Genomic DNA, 18,451 nt, shown 5'->3' on the forward strand with positions numbered 1-18,451 from the left:
TTCACACTGTTCCAGTGGAAACGGACGTTATGCACCGCTCGTACGAAGCGGCCGAGCGGCCGTCAGTTTTAACGGACAACCAGTCGTATTAATACATTTTTTCTAACAGTGTACCCAGAGCAACCAACCAATTGCAACACAGTGATAACTTGAAGGAGCGTTCGCGCATGCATATAGTTCGCAGATGTGCCGGATGTGCTGCTGCGGGAGACGGAGACGCGGTGAGTGGAAATGTGCAACGCGAGCGACGTGTTGCCCATAGGGGTTAGTTGGTGAAGAAGTTGGTGAGGGTTCTCTCACGCGTGTCATCTGTTTGTGCGCTTTTTTTGTGTCTTTATAATGCTAGGGTTACAGTGACTTCAACAAGAAGTGAAAGCGTTAGCAGGTGAAACCCGTGTTTCCAGGCCAGGTCTATGATCGGGCTTGCCATTTCGTCGCACAGATATCACGGACCATCGTCCTTCTGCCAAATGCTCTCGCATTTCGCACGCGTTTGTCGGTGCGCCATATACAGTACTTTTAGTTGGCGATAATCGTAGCCACGCTATGTACACGCTATGCCGTATTTACAGCTGTCCTTCAAGTGTCATTTTACGCAGGCTTGGTTCTTTTCAGCAGTGTCAACACGAGAAGTGTGCTCCTTGTAATTCTGTTCCTCTGACAGCGCATAGTTATGTTATGTCAGGAGGAGATGCAGCATGTGTACATGCATTACTTTCAGTTCATTTCGAAGTAATTTTTCAGTTTTTTTCTGTCACATCAGGGTGCGCTCAAAACAGTCATACGCGGTAACACAGAGACAGAGCTGGAATGATGAAGACTGAATTTATGTTCATAACGCATATTATAATGCAGGTTATTAATATTTCAATTGTAGAAAAATAATGGTAGCAGCGGTTGCGTACAGAGATTCCACGTCTACTTCCACTTGATCTCTGAAAGATGCCGCTGAGCTCTTCTTCCCCAATAAGAAGAACGCCAATAGAAGGAACTCTTAAGCTTCTTTGCACGGCAGAGCCATTCCTTACAACTTTGGTCGAGGCCACAAGAGGAGGTCCTGCAATAAAACGGAGGATGAATGCGAATAGCCAAAGTAATGAAGTGGTGTAATATCACTATTCTCAAGTCACTTGAGGCGCTCTGTGGTCCACAAAACGCCTGAAGTGACTGTTCTGAAGTGAGTGAAGGGTTCTATAACCGAAAAGCAGCTTACCACATAGCCATGGCCGCAGTGAGGTAGAACTCTATCTCGTTGTTGCGAGTGTATGGTACCTTGGCACTTTGACTGATGGCAAACTCCAGGCACGTCTTGTAGAGTTCTTGCACATTGTCCAGCGCTGGCACATCGATACCAACTGCGAAAACAAAGGCAAAGCACTAAATGCATTGTACGATTGATATATCTTGAAACGTACACTGATGAACGAGAAGTTCTGCCAATCCACCATAATAAAGAGCCATTCCGACTGTGTCTTCGGCCACCTCTGCCACGTGTTTTAGATGGCTCAGCACTTCCCGACATTTGCTGTGACTGGAAAGAAAATTCATCATTGCACGAAAGTAGTCATGCCTGCGAAGTGACCTACTTTTTACTATATAGCAGGGTCTGTGCGAGGTATGGCAAGATCTTCAGTAGCATTGAAGTGTAGTGGACGTTCAGAGCGATTCGGAACGCTTCATAACCTGTGGAGAACGGGTGAGTTTGTCAGGCTGGACTGAGAGGAAATGAAGAGATTGCATAGACGCAGGGCAAGCTGATGGGTGAGATCCGTGAAGAAAACAGCCTCATCAGCCATCAAGTCAAATGACAAAGACATTAAATTCCACATTTATGCTGTATCCTAAAATTGAATAATCTTTGTGTTATGCGTTCTCGTTCCCGACACTGTTATGCTTCATCTTGGTCTACTCACCAACGTCGACGGCAGAGTTTATCTCCGTGCGCAGAAATCTAACCTCGACAATCTTGATCAATGTATTCAACACTGACACCAGGTCACTGACCCTCGGATGCTTTTCCACTTCGAGGGCGTGGATGCAGCTGTATAATGGCAAGGAACGCCTTTGTTAGGACAGTGTTCCAAAAAAGGCATGCATACTTACTCTTTTATTGCTGTGTCTTCTAGCTTTTTTTGCTTTTTGTAAGCAATATGCACGTAATGGCTGCTCTCGATCACCAAGGCTATAGCAGGCATTTTCTGAAAGAGGAACCAAATTTCGCCATGTACACAACACGCTCATAAAACATGTTCTAACTACAGTTGCCTGCGTTCTACGGAGCTACTGATTAGTTCCGATATGACTGCCCTGTTCAACATAGCACTCCTCCCAGCTTGCCCTATATAATAGAAACTTTGTACGACTTACTCGAATACGAAACTTACTTTGTAAAACTCGTGAATATTATACATGAAAAATATATGAAAATATAACAGCGACGTGATAAACCCCTTGTATTCAGAATGGCTGCAAACCATGACTTCGCTGGCACCCTCTTAACCCCTCTTCTAGACTTCGTACCTTGTACAGAGGTGCATTTCTGCACGTGACCAGTTCCCAGAAGTGGCTGGAAACATCCAATGCCACCCTGGGATCTCTGCGGTTGAGGAACACCCTTGCCGCCGTGCACAAACAGAACTCTTCTTCCTCAATTTCATCCACACAACAACTGAAAACGATATATCCTCACGTAAGCAAGTTCTTAACGTAGGCCACACTACGTTAATGCACACCACTTCACCACTCGCGCGGCATAGTTGGACGCATTTTTCCTGTAATCTTTCGGGATGTTGCGACCAAGGAGCTGAAAAGCAGTCTTGATCTCTTGAAGGGACTCGTCAATGTTGCCGTAGAACATTTGAATCTTTCGGTAGAAGAACGCACGTCATTAAAATGCGGAAAAACCTTGCTATAAAAGCACAGTCAATTTTTGCTTACGCTCGCCCTCATTCTGCTTATAGCGATGCGCTTCAGTTTGAGGTAGCGATCATCGACGTTTTCCCAAGTAGAGGCCTTGAACACAGACCCGCTACTTTCGAGATACTCCTCCGCCTGTTGCAGGGAATGCAAACGCTGTGATATAGTACCCCTACTAGCTGTACTCGTACAAGCCTGGGTTTTACGGCGTGATGATAGGTTATAGAGTTGCGTTGGTAATTTACTACGTCTGCAATGAAATTCGAATCACCTGCTTGATATCGTCGACCTCCAGCGAGCACTGTGCAGCCGACAGAAAAGATTCTAGCGCACGGCCGCGCATTCCACATTGGAAGTAGTGGTTGCCCATCTGACCGTACGCATTCGCCTTCATCCTATGGCATTTGCATACACGTAGGTCGGCCCTGTCTGGTGGCGATTGCCTGAGTAGGGGAATTATTCTTAATTCAGTGTACGGAACACGTACACGAAGTCTACCACAGGACACCGGTGCTCCGTGCTTCCTTAGCATGTGCTAACTAAGAACTGGCAACATATTTTTCATAATATAGACGCGGATCCAGTTATACAGTGTAATGTGCTCCTTATCTACACTACATTACACATCTGACTAACATTAATGCTTCATCTGTGGCTTCAGTGTAGACACCAACGCTGAGGTACTCCTTGCAGAAGCGACACGACAGAGCGTTCTCTTCCAGACACGTCGCTATATCCTGATGGATTTCCGATCGACTGTCGTACGTCAGCGTCGCGTAGATTGTTTTGTGGACGGCGGCAGAGTGAAATCTCATAAGCGAACCTGCTTGGCCGCACTGAGGACATTCAGGAGGGTCGGCCACTTTGCCCTCGAGCAGGAACACAAAGTTCGACATGGTTGTATTAGCGGCACAGGTGATGAAGTGCTGTTCCACCAGTTTCTTTATGGCCACATTAATCTGGAGAGCGATAGTCAGTGTCACTTAAGAAGTGTACGCCCTAGACAACATTGGTTAGTACTGCTTAGTCGGCTTTCTGAGCAGATGTGCATAGTTTTCTCGATTAACGACAAATATTGCTGAACGTACCTCGGCGGTGGTCATAGTCGCGCTGAGCAGTTTAAGAAGCGACACCTCGAACACTTTCCCGCAAACGGATGCCTTCTTGAGCAAGACTATTTCCTGTTCGTTCAACATTTCCATTCTCACCACAGTCAGCGCTACAGAGAAAATTGCCCGGCGTGACACTCAAATCATATCGTGGAGTATGGGAAGTGCATACCTTGAAGGGAATCTGGCACCTGAACGTCATCCATTAGGCTTTCGCCGACTGCGTCACAGACGAGCTGAATTTGAAAATTGTGTATTCTGCAGTAAAATGCAGTACGACGGAAATACAGGGAGTTTATTTTTACCCTTTACGTAATTTTGTTTAAAAAAAAGTATGATTGGAGTAGGTGCTGATCCGACGGCAGATAAACCGCTTTCCGGCCCAGCTAAGCCTCCGTCGGCGAAGGCGATGCGCCCCTGAGGCGCGCTTTTTCGGTTTCGGCTCATTTGCATACCGAAATTCAGCGGCAGATATTTCTTGGCACGCGCTGTTTTCCAGATTTTTAAAAAGTGGAATGGCTTTCAACGAGGATTATCTCCCGTTCGGCCATCTAGCTTTTGCCCAAAATTAAAGGGGCAATAAACAGGTACTTATACAGGCGCACTTTTTTAAAATGCATCGTGATACGTTGCCGACGGTGAACCTTTTCAAAAAAATGGTAGTAAATAATTGCTCCAAACCGACTGAATATTCACTGCACTATTTCGCCCTCATGCACCGCCCTGCGATGTCCTGGCGACAATAGCGACGCGTCATTTTGACGTCGCGCATCATGAGCCATTTAGAATGCAGGGCGCTTATACAATAATTTTGTTGTAATATCGAGAAGTGAGGTTAATTCTAGACATATTTAAACTTGTACAATCCAAGATAGCCAGTTCAAACCGTACGAAAAAGCCTCAATATTCTGTTTCACGCGCGCACTATGTTTTTAGTGCTGTATTGCTCCGCGAGGTCACCGCGATGTTCCCGCAACCGTTTCCCTCGCGAGCTGCAGCTTGTCTCAGTGGGGTACGTCATTGGTTGTGAGAGCGAAATCTCCCCCACCCCCCTTCCAGCGCCTAGAATTCGGTGTTGCTATACGTTCGAACGTGGTGACGTGACCCGGTTCCAAGGATAAGGAGAGACTCGCGCGGATTATGCTCTTTAAATGGCAAGACGCTCGCTAGAAGCAAAAGAATTTCATATTTGGATATCGTGTGCTACGTTCTTTTATTGGGCATAATAATTGGAGAATGTTCGTCGACTTGTTTTGTGCCCCTTTAACGAATTTTGGGTAATTAGTAATCTTGTAGTTACTCTCTTCCAGAGGATGCCCGCCTGGCCGTATAACTCGACTAGTATTGAAAAAACGACTATGCTGCTCTCATAGATTTTTTTAATAAAAATAACGCCCCATATATTGTGGCGCAGTAATGTGGTTGCAGCAAGGCAGCACTAATCGTATCAGTGATAGACTGGCTTCGGTGGCTGTGTTAAGAACATGTGCCCTCTGTGACCAAGGGAGCAGTGCAGAGGACTCTGCAGTACGGTAAATCATTCTTAGGCACGCCTCCAAGGAACTAACAGCATCTTAGGGCACATTCACGAGCATGCAGCGTCGCTATGATAATAGCTCTCCCGAGACAAGCTATTACCAGTGACTTTATCGCTGTTGAATTCTAATCATACAGTTTAGGGAACTACCGATGCGGCGATAGAGTGATAGCACTCAAGCGGACAAGAATGGGATGAGAACAATAGCAATAGGTGCCTTCCACTACGGATTTATCTATCCTAACACACTTACGTATCCTTCTCCGGGTTTGCTCTCCCGGGTCTCATGTTCATCCTCACGAGCTACCGTAAACTCCCGTTTGAGCCTCGCCTCCGGTATCGTGTTAGAGTTGACGATCTGAATGAGGTTCTTCTGCTTCAGAACTTGCAGAATCTCTACCATAGCTGCGGGATTGCCTTTGGTGTATTCCTTCAGCAACCTAAAATGATACAACTAAGATGGTTGCTCAGCAACAACAGGTCGCCCAAGATGAATCTGTCAGGTTTATACCTCTGTATCTGGTTGTGCACTCCTTTGACATTCAGCCGTTGGAAGCAAAAATCTGCCAGAAATTCTTTACCCAGCGGTTGTATCTCCACAGTGATCACAGATTTGGCAAGGCACTTCTGAATGTGTGGCGGTGGTAGTACCCTTTCGGAATGCGGAATGCTCGTCATTGCCACGACGCATGGGTACTGGGCGGTTACTTGGCCGAACTTATCCAGCAGTTCCCAGGACAGCATGTCCATATAGTTCGCGTCGTCCACTACCAGAATGTTGGGTGCCTTGGTACACAGCTGAAACAGACGGTGGATTTATTATGGCGAGACGACCTACTGGTTAGTGTGTGGAAGTATACAGTACCTGTTGTTCTACTGCTTTTCTATATATACCGGGTGTGTGCAGTTAAAATATACCCACATTTGCGCACGTAACTAAATATGCACACACCCTGTAGATGTACACTCAGGAGATACCGCGCCTAGACGACGCCCCTGTTCCTCGTTTCGAGAAGCAAGCGAATGGCAACGTAGCTTGAACATGGGAGCACCTGCCTGCAGACGCATCAGTAAGGAACGGAGTACGCTTCGATATAAGGAAATAAAGAAGCTCTGATTGTGTTTGCTTTCTGAACAACAGAACACCTGGTACGCGCGTGGAATGCGATGGAAAGTTAATAACCACCCGTAGGTATGCATTAATTATCTATGCTCGAACACCCTAGTTTCTGAGAGACATATACCCTTTCCATGAGTATGATGAGATGATCCTTGGCTTGCGTAACAGCCTTGGTCTGCCATGTTACGTCCGCAAGACTGCTGGCGCTGGCAAGCTTTAGTGTAGGCGCATTCTAAAGGAAACGCATGTACTGCACTTGTTAGAGCTCACAACAAACATATACACAACACAACACAGCCTCTGCGTCATGCAGCAGCTCTGCGTTCAAGAGATCACCGAAATTTGACAGCAACACATGCTAACCTTAAGACGAATAACGCCTTTACTGATGACGAGCGGCGTAGAACTTGCAAGTTCCATTCCCAGCAGGTCTTCAATGACTGTCTGGTTGTCCTGGTTGGGCTGGATGAGACCGTGGCTTAAAAGGAGCCCACTCAGCAAGAAACATGCAGAGCAGAAAGGCACTCGCATTGTGCGAACACCGGCCCTCACAGAAGCCGACCTGTTGGCAATGCACAATGAGCACGCAACATAGAGCACAACACCAAATTCAATAGCTATGTCTTTTCTAATATGTCTGTTTAGTAAGCGCTCACTTGTATCCTTTGCGCTCGGCACACTTCATCGTCCAGTAGACAAGATGGCTCTTTCCACAGCCAGTTTCCCCTCGAAGAAGAACCATATGCTTGGCACAACGACGCTTCACAATGAAGTCAACCAAGAAGGACTCGATTACTTCCTTCTCATTGAGCATTCCCATTACAGTTCCCTTGTATTCAGGAACCGCTTCCATGACTTCCCTACAAAGTGGAGGAAATGCGTTTGAACGTTGCGCAGCCAGACACACATGCCGCGATTTTTTTTGCATGCGATCTCTTTTCTTTCTTTTTTTTTTTTTTACATTGGCCCGCACAGGTCGAAGGTACTACACATGTAGCACTACAAGGGGGAAAATGAATTCGTTCAGATACACCGCTCGTGATACAAACAGTAGCAAAATGGTCTCCTTCACGTACTTCCCATACGCTCAAAGGAATGCGTAGCCGAACGAGCGTTAAGTGCAGGCGTTCCACTGTATTGACTGTGTATGAAGTAACGCAATTGTCGTTTTACTAACTCTTCGGTGGCTATTTGCACCTTGAAGACCCTTCCCATGTGTTCTATGCCCTTGAGTTTTCGCCACTCAAGCTCCTGGAAGTTGTTTTGGCCCATGAGCAGCACGGAACGTTGATATGTGTCCTCGTCGCACACGATGCGGTGGTCCGAGTAACGGCTCATAAGGCGCGCAGCAAGGTTCACCTTTCGACCGATCACTGCACGACGTATGGTACATTAGACGATACAGTAGAAAATTGCCACAAAAATCTAATCCCACAATACCGACGCAAGTTAGTCTTAAGTCTGTGTCGCCACATAGGGTAACCAACATCGACCAAAAATCGAGAACGTCTAGCGAAAGTGTTTGCACACGCTGCATCCACTACATGGAGGTGCGATGGTCAACTGTGTGAGTACTAGGGCGACAAATTACCAGTATACTCCTGCCGTAGTGGATGGCCAATGATTCCGCAGAAGGTCATGCCAGACGTGATCCCCGCTGTCACTTTGCTGGAATTTTCCCGTGCCAAAGAGTTGCAATTCAATTACCACGGCTCGTACAGCTGTCGCTACTACCGCACTTACATATTCATGGCGCTGATCTCATGCACGAGCTTGTTTGAACACATGAGTGCATTACAGGTCTCATTCTTTCCCTTGTAGCCCGGCAAGCCGAACACAGCCAGGAAGGAACATCCCTGAAATGTAAGTTTACCTTGATATGAGTACGAACCCACTCGAATTGCGAATACACTTGTAGCTTTTTCGAAGCAGACGTACCTTGTCAAATGTAATCACCTTGTTGAGCACCCCTGTAACGACAAGTCTTCGTTAGCAACTGAAAGGTTACGCTGGGCACGGGGGGGGGGGAGAGAGATATTTACCGTCTGTTTCCTTCAAGGCTGCGCTCACAATACGGTACATGGCTGATAATGTTAGCAGGTCTATATCTATGAAGTCTGGCATGCAAACGAACACAATAGTCACATGTCTCATCTCCGAGAGGAAGATGAGCTCTTCTTGGGTCTTTATCTGTGTATAGAAACGATAATACAAAGCAGCATTCGATCACCCGCGGAGAGTGTCTGTGTGGAATTGTTATACATATGCGTACAGCTATCACTTGAAAACAATCGATCTCATACACCACTTTCGACACCGCTGCTAGCGAAATTCCTTAAGACAACACAGATTTGATAGAGGAGTACACGAAACGAACTTTACATTGACTACAACAGGAGATATGAAGCGCTTCAAGAGTGGAGCATCCTCGAAGTTGAGAGCATACAAAGCTGGTCGGACACCCGAGAAAGCAGTGAAGGACACTTTCTCCTCTTCGGATATCGACGGATCAAAACCTGTAATCTGGAAGGAAACGTTTACTCCAATACCGCACATGGACGGGAATTTAACTGGTGTACACTTGTGTGACAAACAACTTTATTTCATGATGGTGATTAGGGAGTTTCACCGCTAGGTGCGCTACCCTACCCCATTGCTGGTCGTCATGTGGACAATGGAATAACGAGTCACCACACTGTGGGGACCACAGTTCTACGGTGTTCAAAGAGCTCAGCTTTGAGGGCCGAGCGTTGGTGGGCTGGATTTTGCGATGGAGCAAGCAATTTTGACAAAGAGAGGGGGGCTAGAGGCTATCTGATTGAGATATTACTATTGACAAAACAATCACGTGGGCCTCACTTGCTCATATTGCGTCCAACTACAATATCTTACAATGTGAAGCTCGAATTTGTTTGCTCGATTTGCCACAATGCCGGCTCTTAGGAAAGCTTACGTCGAATTTGATGTGCTGACCAGCGATGCTCCCTGCACTTCCCTGTTAGAGTTACTGGTGAAACTCGTTTACAGATTTCTTTCGCTATAAGCAGGATCTCATCACGGGAATGTGCTATACTTGTTCTACGAATGTTGATAAAAACAAAATCATTTTATTCCTTTTCATCCTTCATTATTCATATCGTCCCATAGTGATAAAATAACCTGAACGTCGCTGAATATGCATTGACGTTTATGGTAGCACGACCTGCAATGAGGACACCCCAGCACCACTCGCTTGGGCATCCCCACAACTGTTGACAGCATTCTTACCTTGACCATTTCGTCCTGTAATGGTTCGAACGTGTAACGCTGATGGATGTTCTTGCCCTGAAGGTAGCCCCAGGCCTCCTTTGACAGGATCGTATCCCCTGCGGTGCAAAGCATCTCAGCGTTGCGGACGTGCTCCACTACCTGCCCGCTAGCCGAATAATGGACGGAGTCGTAGTCGTCGTTGAAGAAATGATATTCGAGCATTCCTGTTGCAATACCTGTGAAGGTGAGATGCATACTGATGCTACGGCAATCTTTCTGCGTCTGTATATAACCTATTTTGACTCGTAGAGTTACGCCGATGCATGTCGGCCACTCGCCGTAGTTCTTTTGGATGTTGAGGCTGCAGTCAACGACAGTTTGAATGGTCTCAGCCACCTTGTCCTGGTCGTCAACTTTCCAGATACAGAACAGGGCATCACCTGATCAGAATACAGACAGTTTTCTTCACTGTTAAAGGGGCCGTAAACAGGACGCCAAACATCTGGGAAATAACGGTACCCCATAAAAGAACGGAGGTCATAATACCTAATATACATAATACCTAAATATACATTTCGTTCGGCTCGTGCCAGCTCAGTGGTCCATACAAATGCTTTCAAAGATGAGTAACCTGCGCGCCTCTCTCCACCACGCATAAGTCACATGGCTACGTAGCCTTTTGCTGTCCAATCGGGGGCCGAGCTCCGAACATTTGAAATTACCAACCAATAAACAGGCTTTATTATCAGCTGTGAGGCGGAGTGTGGAACACATTTTGCGTTCCCTGGTTCCGAAAAAGCGTCATGACACCTACATCATCTTCGACTGGCGCAAACGTCAACACTTGGGCTGCTATCATATGACGCGATTCGAACCCGGGTACCTCCCAGTCACGACGTGACATGACCACCACGCTAACCACTGTGCCGCGCGAGCTGGTGACGCGATGCCGCGTGGCTCAAGCCGAAGTACGGCGGCCCTGTCGTCGGAACCATTCGAAGATGACGAAGATAACCCACGCGCACTATGACACGCGCACCTACCTAAGATTCCGGAACCGTAGCGTGGGATATTCATTCGCGCTCGCGATGTGCTCCGTGCTACTGCGTGGAAAACGTAGTGCGCGTGTGATATCTACATCGAACTGATTTCTTTTCCAGTTTGAGGTTGTAACTCTTTAGGTTCTGAATGGAATAAGACTCACGTTCATCCAATCCATTTCCGCAAGTGAAATAAATCATACGAGCAACCCTTGATCGTAATTGGTGACGAAAGCGCCACGTCAAAGTTAGAGCGCAGGGCGGAGCTAAATAGCGAAAGAGTGCAGTGAATATTTCATCCGTATGCAAGCGGCTTTTGGTTTTGAGTGCTAATAATTGCAAGGAGCTTTCACTGCCTAAGTTGCAACAACATAACGCAGAGAAATGCGCACCTTGTATGCCTGTTTACGACCCCTTTAAGTTGGATTACAGCTCCCGCAGCTAACTTCGCATGAAACAACTTTATTTTGCTGATGATTGCGGTGTTTCATCCATGCTCTACACCAATGTGGTAAGGAAACTTTTAACGATAATTTTGCATTGTCCAGTTGTATTGAAATAGAAAGTCGTTTTCCCGTCAAGTTTATTGCAACATATTCGGTTTTCAAGAACTAATTGCACCCCGAGGGGATAGAAAGAACGTGAAAGCGATAGTTGTCTCACCGGCAAATTTGAAGATGTCCCCACCGGCCGTGAATATATCTGCGAAGACGAAAACTACATAAACGTTTGCTTAGCAAAAAAAAAAAAAAAAAGGCGGAGAAGTCTTACGCTGAATGATGTGGCCGAAAAAATGGTTCAGCGTCCTCGTCAATGCTTCAATCCCCAGCGCTCCGGTCAGAGAATAGGTCTCCGTCAGCGCCGTAAATCCTGCGTATCGCGAATAACAATGATTCTGCGATAGAACACTGTCCTGTAAGTTTATAACAAGAATTTGTGCATCCTGTCGGTGCATGCGTTGCGTGCCGCACTTGCCGGAGATGTCAGCAAAAAGGACGACAGTCATGGCCAGCTTTGGAAATGGCAGCTTCGAAAACGCACGCTCGTGGACCACTTCTAAACAGATGTCGGGCAAGAAGGTCCCGTTGAGTAGAGTGCCCGACACAGTCTCTGATACAACTGGCATAAGGTTCAGCAGACAACGACTGGCGGTCTTGTGGTCACATTGTACGAAGGGCTCTGAAAAAGTGGAAAAAGAGCAGGCATTCGAAATAACTAAAGTTGAACAGAGATATCTTATCAGGCCTGGCGCAGTTTCCAGTAATCATAGCCGTGAAAGATAACCCCCTCATGCCCAATGTTTTGCAGCATTGCGGTTTTCTTTTGCTTCGGAGCGTTCCAGACCTACCGGCAGCAGGCTTAGCTTCCTCTTTTTTCTCATCTTTTTGCAGCAGGTTCTTCACCCAGGCTTCTGCATAATTCAGTCAGTTCAGTCATAATTAACTACGGCACTGCAAACCGTAAGTGTAGCGTCGCTACTCACTCTTTTGTCCTTTTGTCCCTTCTTCAGACTCTTCGGCTGCAGGCGATCGGTTGCCAGCATGCGAAGTCCCTGCTGTGGCATCCGTTGGAACGACATCGCTGCCGGCAAGCTTCCTGTAAAAGCCCCACATAACCGAATGGCTTCTTCGAACAAGTAAGGTTGTAACAGTGACCCCTGCTCGAGCGGCGCGGCACGACTAGTGAGCTGACGGGCAAGGAACGAGTGAACGACCACTACTTCTTCCTCTTGTTCTTCAATGCTTGATACTACGCTCAATTTTTCCCGCTTGTTTTAATTAATACCGGCGCATCTTTCCAGGAGAAATAAACGCTAAGAAGAATCGGTGGACGTTTCACGCGTGTACATGTCGAGGAACGTGAGGCATGGGCAGAGTGTTACATTGCCGATGTCTGCCTCATTCAGGAACCATAGAAAAGCGAAACTGTAACCGTAACCGTCAAAGAATGCGACATCATCATCAGTTAATGCTACAGATGCTGGAGCCTTGTCAGGTATGCACAGACGTGTTTGAACGAGGAAACAATATTCGATGCCATTTCTTTGTGATATACTACAGTAGTGACTTGACTCCCACCCGTTATGACAGCGGTAGATGAAAGCGGGGCCCGCCTGTTCAGAAAGAGCTGGAGCCACCGCGCGGCTGATTAGCGAAGTAAAATGGTCGTCAATCATGGCGTGAACTCAAACCATGTGCCTGCTATCTCCGTTAGTCACAAAGGGTTAATCGGACATGACCCCTGGACACACGTTACAAAGAGGCCGACCAGGGGGCACCACTATCTATCCATCCTGAAGTTCATGGAGCGTCCCGGATGCAACATCGTACCTGGGAGGTACTCAGCTGTCATCGCAGGCTGGAACAAGTTTACTACCGGTGTTCTGTGCTCGAGCAGCGAGCAAATACTGCACTTATTAGGTTCTCAGGACCTAGAATCTTCGCGGCAGACGCAAAATGAATTTCGCTGTGCGAAGGAAGGATACGTTCGCAACATCCATGTCAACGAGCTTCCAGGTGTCAATAGCGTGCGACTTTTTAAATCAGTTTACCGGCCGTCCATGAAGAAGAGCTTTCATGAAGAGTAAATCGCTGTACAGAAAAGCACGAACGATATAGTTGGAGCACATTTTCAGTGTCCTGCTGGATACGTTGGATATATTGAGGTTAATGCCGTCCACATATCCTATCGTACTTGGTGGGCTGCCAAGAGTTTCCATCTGCGCCTTTCTTTTTCAATGCGCTTATCCGTAAGTCTCGCTCCCGTGGGTTCAGTCGTTTGCACGGAAAATCGAAAAGGGCCGAACTACCCCCCCCCCCCCCCCTTGCTATAGACTGCTTTGCAACTGCTGAACGAACATGCTACTGCCATCTTGATCAAAAAGTCTTCCGCTCCATTGGTTCATGAAATGTTGCTTCTCACCGCAAAAATGTCCAATCTGATACCATGTGGATACGTAATGGCAGACGACGAATATCCACCAAATGGTTTCGCCAAGTCCCGATAAGATACGCCGCCGTCTTGCGCATGCCCCGTTAACATTTTATGAAATGGCATTTACGAAATGAATGAGGCTTGTGCACATGACGTCACGCGCGACCTTTGAGCGCCTTGAAGCCACGTGACATGGGAAAACATGGGGATGCGTCACAGTCGTCTTACTGCGGACCGAATGAGGCAGCAGCGTGTGTTTTTATAATTTCCTCTCGTAATTGCTGGCATGCCGGAACAACTGACGGCATGCCCCTCTATTCGGACTCCGGTGTGGCAATATGTTTTCCAATATCCCGTGACCACACGTGACGTGACGTACGCTCAGCCACGCGACGATATGTGAATCTCAATACCTCTGTGTGATGGAGCACGGTGTTACGGAAACACATGGGGCACACTCAAGCAGTGTACTCCAGTTTAGTGAATAGTACGACTTCTGCATAAAGTCGGGTTTCTGACAGGAGAGAATGTCGCGGGGGAATACGAAGTTAGGTTTCTGAGGCAGAGCAAGAAAATACCGAATTCGTTTGTCGATCCCGACGTTCCTGATAGGGCACTGCTCAACGGGAGCGAACTCGCTGATGTCTGGTCTACCCCACGGTGTTCTCCCGCCAGCAGACGCCTCGGGCCTCGCTACACGTTCGAAGTTAACTTTGCACCAATTAATTCGTTTTATGCTCTTAGTATCATATTCTCCCCAACTGGTTGTAACACTCTGCCCGAGCATGGGGCAGACAGCTATATTTTCGCAATTTGTCCGAGCATCTTTAAGAAAAAAAATTAAAGAACGATTAATGTAATTAATGCGGCGGAAATGCGCTAGCATTAGACGTATTTTCTTTTGTAATTTTTGCGTTTTATACATTTTCTTATCATGTGTTGCCTTTATGTGTTCTCTTATGTAATGAATGCACGAGACAGATACATTATTAACGGTTGATTGCAAGCATTTCTTGTGTCGTTCATCTTTACTCTTTCACTTTAAGGCATTGGGATGAGGTCTGAAGACTAGTAGCCATCGATCTTAGGCTGGGGCTGTACTTGTTCACGTAGTGTAGCGACCATGGTTTTATGGTCACTGAAATAATTGCAGGTGAAGAGTGCGGGACAAAAGTTTACGGATGCATTCCTTCCTCAAAGTGACTCGCTAGCAGCCAACGGATCGTGCGGACTTGCAAACAGGTGACTGGGTTTCCTAAGCAAATGTCTGAAAGTCCGTACGCTCCCATTCGCTGCTAGCGTGCCATTTGGAGGAAGGAATGCACTGGAGCGTGTTCTGTAAACTTTTGTCCAGCACTTCACGTTCGCAAGCCTCGGCATTTACTTGCCTTTGACACTGGATGTCCAGACTCTCGAAAAGCCGCTGTCGCTCTCTCCGAAGACGCTACTGCTCGGCCCGACGTGTTGGGCGAGCTTCTGCGCCGCTAGTCGAATACACAGACTCCATCGTAGTCCACACACGGCGTACACTACCTTCCAGACTTCAACGGACATATCTCAGCAAACATAAATATAGCCCCTTAGAATGCTATCGGGGAACGTTCAACAGACGTCCGACCTCTTCCATGGGGCAACTGACGATGGCCGCGCCAGGGGGATGAACGTGTAGCAGTGTTGCCAAATCTCATTCGCAGGAAGTCGCTAGTGGCGTCCCGAAAAGTCGCTCAAAGTCGCTAAAATTGAAAGTGAAAGTCACTAAAAAAGTCGCTGCCGCTATTGTGCCCTTTTTGTTTGTTGCATGTTATGAAACAATATGGTGACAGCCCTACCAAGATGATTCAGCGAATAAGCGCAGTGGATGGCCATGAGAGAACATGAAAAAATGGGCGTGAGTGGATTACAATGAGAGAAAGTAAATGAAATTCGGCACCTTGAACATCTTGAACAGCTCTTCCGGTATTTCTCAGGTTACTTAAGAGGTATTTTAGAAAGCACTTGCGTCTAGGCCACGTGGCGCGTCAGAAATGGGGCAAATTGGAAATAGCTCAAAGAAACTAGCGCTGCGAAGAACAACAACGAAACTGCACCACTGCACGCTGCAGGGAGCACGCTGAGAGATTTCCGTTACAGGTGATTGGCCCTGAGGAGTTAGGGCCAGCGAGAAGTGGCGCGATTTCATATTGTTCTTCGTTTGAGCTTGTCGGCCACTGAATTGTGACAGGAAAATCACGATTCTTCCTGTCTTCATGAAGGAATATTTGTGTCGCTGAAAAGTCGCTGAACATGTCAGAAAGTTACCAAAAAATCTGCTAATCCCAAATACAAAATGTCGTCGCTAAACAAACCTCGATATCCGCTAAATTTGGCGTCTTTCCCCCAAATTTGGCAACACTGACGTGTAGTATACAGGTTGGGAAAAACTCAGGTGACCTCTGACGTCGGGCCAATCGTTGGGCCTCGGCACAGTAGCTTTTTGCTTTGTTTTATTTTGTCTGCCTAGGTGACCTCTCTCAAACCAGGGCGGCCCATGTGTACGGCAGCTGAAGTCTTTCAGCAGGGTAACATGCCAGAACAACTCCAACAAGTGCTCTGCAGTTCACCTCTAAAATAAACCTATGATGCGCTATGTCCTCAGGAGACTTTGTTCCTGCTACAACTCTACACTTTGTTTTACATTACCAATAATAACCTTACCAACCATTACCATGCAAGTGGTGCACTGCTGTGTTCAACCAGTTCAACGTGCTCTGGGCATCCTGTAAAGCCTGTGCAGCTACTTCAGCCCTTATTTGCTGGTAACATTGGTGCCAATACAGTTGTAAAATGAGCTGTGTGGCAGTGTAAAATAAAATACATCCTGTGTTTGCATATGCATAAGAAGTATGCATGTGTAGCATATAATGTGTATATGTAGATGTTTCAGTTATTAGGTCTTATGTATTTTAGTTATCGTACTATTTGAGCTAAATGCCAACATTTCAGCTGTTTGAGCCTGGTACCCCCATCCTTGACACATACACAAGTGGGTCCACATCCTCGGTGGAGCCTGCACAGCTGAGGACACTCTGTCCAGGTGGGAAATTGAACAGCTCTTTTACAAAGAAGGCAGATTTCCGCCAGGAGACCAAAAATCAGTTCATCTGAAATAGTAACAATTACTTCTCGTTCTTTAATTGCAAGATATAGGGAATGTTACGTGACTACTGGGGCTTTGTGCTTCTTTCCAGGTACCTCAACTGGTGACTTCAAGCCTATGTAACACAATAGTATACGGTGGCAATGAAGCAGGCGAGCTGGTGTCGTTAGTTTGTGTCCCTCAGTCTCGGGCCTGGATGTATTAATAGTATTGGAAACCTCGTTGAGCAATAAATGTGTTAAACAACAAACAGTTATCAAAAATAAATACGATGTGCAGAATACGCTTACAGAATACGCTGCAGTTGAGTTTCTGTAGGCTAGGTTGTTGTTAATGCTAACTGTTCAGATTTACGACGTGCTCCCCTTTGAATACCTTATAAAACACAAATTCTTGCGTGAAACATATTGTTAGGCAAACAACAAGTCCTTCGACGGAAGGAGATACAGCCAGCCCGCCCCGTGTGTAGACCACGAAATGCAGAGTAAATCAGAATCGCTTGAAAGCGCGAAGCTGCTTTGAATAATAATAGTAATGATAAAGAAGAACACGAGCGGAAGAACTAAGATTCCAAATGGCAGATACGTATTCCAGTTTCGGACGAATTATAGTACTGTACATTGTTAGCTTGATGTTGGTAGGGGCCTTTGAAAAATTACGCCGCAAGTAACCTAATGAACGGTAAGAATTACTAGTGACGTAGTCCACGTGGCTCTTCCAACTGAGGTCAGAGGTTATATGCACACCAAGGTACTTATAAGATTGAACAGTTGATAAGGTTGCGTTTTTCAGTACCTATTTCAGTACCTACCCAGTTTTGAGACGTATCATTGACAAAAGCCAGGTCAAGAATAGACCGTGTAACGGCTTGGGGCCCCTAACAACTTGTGCAAGATTGTGCGAATAAGCAATATCAAACAGTCAGCGATGGCCGAGTACAACATACCGGGGATAGTCCCAGTCAATACCAGGTGTATTAAAATCCCCCGTAAGTAACAATCTCGATTCCCTGGAAAAATTATTACCCATATAACCATTTAAGTTACAACGATATTCAGTAGAAGAACCTGGAGGAATGTACACAGCACCAATGACAAAAGAGTAATTTACACCCCACTGACTCCACGACGTCAATGTCAGCTTTCCTTGTATACATTCAATGTTATCACGTATGAAAAGCGGCACACCACATAGTCCTCAATATCGGGCCTCAGCCACGTTTCAGTAAGTGCAATGACATCAGGGATATGTTCCAAAATGAAACTTTCCAGAAGTTCTAGTGTGTTTAGCATGCTTCGAGCGTTAAGATTAACTAATAGAAACTAGAGAGAACTGATGTTCTGAGGCTGGAAGTGGCTGAGAAGGCGTGTTAGCTTAGCTCAATTGGTAGAGCCCTGGACCGGCAATCCA

General features: G+C 46.5%; 1 protein-coding gene across 3 annotated transcripts; it reads right to left on the bottom strand.

Moving 5' to 3' along the window:
• Positions 1 to 806: 806 nt before the first annotated feature.
• Positions 807 to 12,676, bottom strand: LOC135385183 (adenylate cyclase type 10-like). 3 transcript variants are annotated; one of them, XM_064614371.1, is made up of 31 exons: positions 12,455 to 12,676; positions 12,320 to 12,382; positions 11,947 to 12,150; positions 11,743 to 11,841; positions 11,635 to 11,673; positions 10,225 to 10,371; positions 9,950 to 10,167; positions 9,065 to 9,205; positions 8,725 to 8,872; positions 8,621 to 8,652; positions 8,426 to 8,538; positions 8,274 to 8,350; positions 7,860 to 8,055; positions 7,339 to 7,542; positions 7,046 to 7,244; positions 6,807 to 6,914; positions 6,074 to 6,360; positions 5,816 to 6,002; positions 4,198 to 4,261; positions 4,005 to 4,135; positions 3,553 to 3,875; positions 3,188 to 3,359; positions 2,938 to 3,051; positions 2,733 to 2,863; positions 2,521 to 2,668; positions 2,104 to 2,198; positions 1,914 to 2,041; positions 1,587 to 1,683; positions 1,416 to 1,531; positions 1,214 to 1,355; positions 807 to 1,057 (listed from the first exon to the last, which is right to left on the bottom strand). In XM_064614371.1, the coding sequence occupies exons 1-31, from the start codon at positions 12,582 to 12,584 to the stop codon at positions 919 to 921; spliced, it is 4,392 nt and encodes a 1,463-aa protein (XP_064470441.1). In that variant the 5' UTR covers positions 12,585 to 12,676; the 3' UTR covers positions 807 to 918. The 3 variants fall into 3 exon arrangements, with proteins under 3 accessions (XP_064470441.1, XP_064470442.1, XP_064470443.1); XM_064614372.1 differs by lacking the exons at positions 2,733 to 2,863; positions 2,938 to 3,051; positions 3,188 to 3,359; XM_064614373.1 differs by lacking the exons at positions 2,521 to 2,668; positions 2,733 to 2,863; positions 2,938 to 3,051; positions 3,188 to 3,359; positions 3,553 to 3,875.
• Between the last annotated feature and the right edge of the window lie 5,775 nt (positions 12,677 to 18,451).

This window comes from Ornithodoros turicata, chromosome 2, assembly GCF_037126465.1.
Source record: "Ornithodoros turicata isolate Travis chromosome 2, ASM3712646v1, whole genome shotgun sequence".
Classification (NCBI taxonomy): Eukaryota; Metazoa; Arthropoda; class Arachnida; order Ixodida; family Argasidae; genus Ornithodoros; species Ornithodoros turicata.

Excerpts from the sequence above, each read along its gene's own strand:
- LOC135385183 (XM_064614371.1), bottom strand. The coding sequence starts at position 12,584 with ATGTGGGGCTTTTACAGGAAGCTTGCCGGCAGCGATGTCGTTCCAACG. Across the intron at positions 6,361-6,806 it reads TCATCATACTCATGGAAAGG|CTGTGTACCAAGGCACCCAA; the intron begins GTATATGTCTCT and ends CGTCTGTTTCAG. Across the intron at positions 1,684-1,913 it reads AAACTCTGCCGTCGACGTTG|GTTATGAAGCGTTCCGAATC; the intron begins GTGAGTAGACCA and ends CGTTCTCCACAG.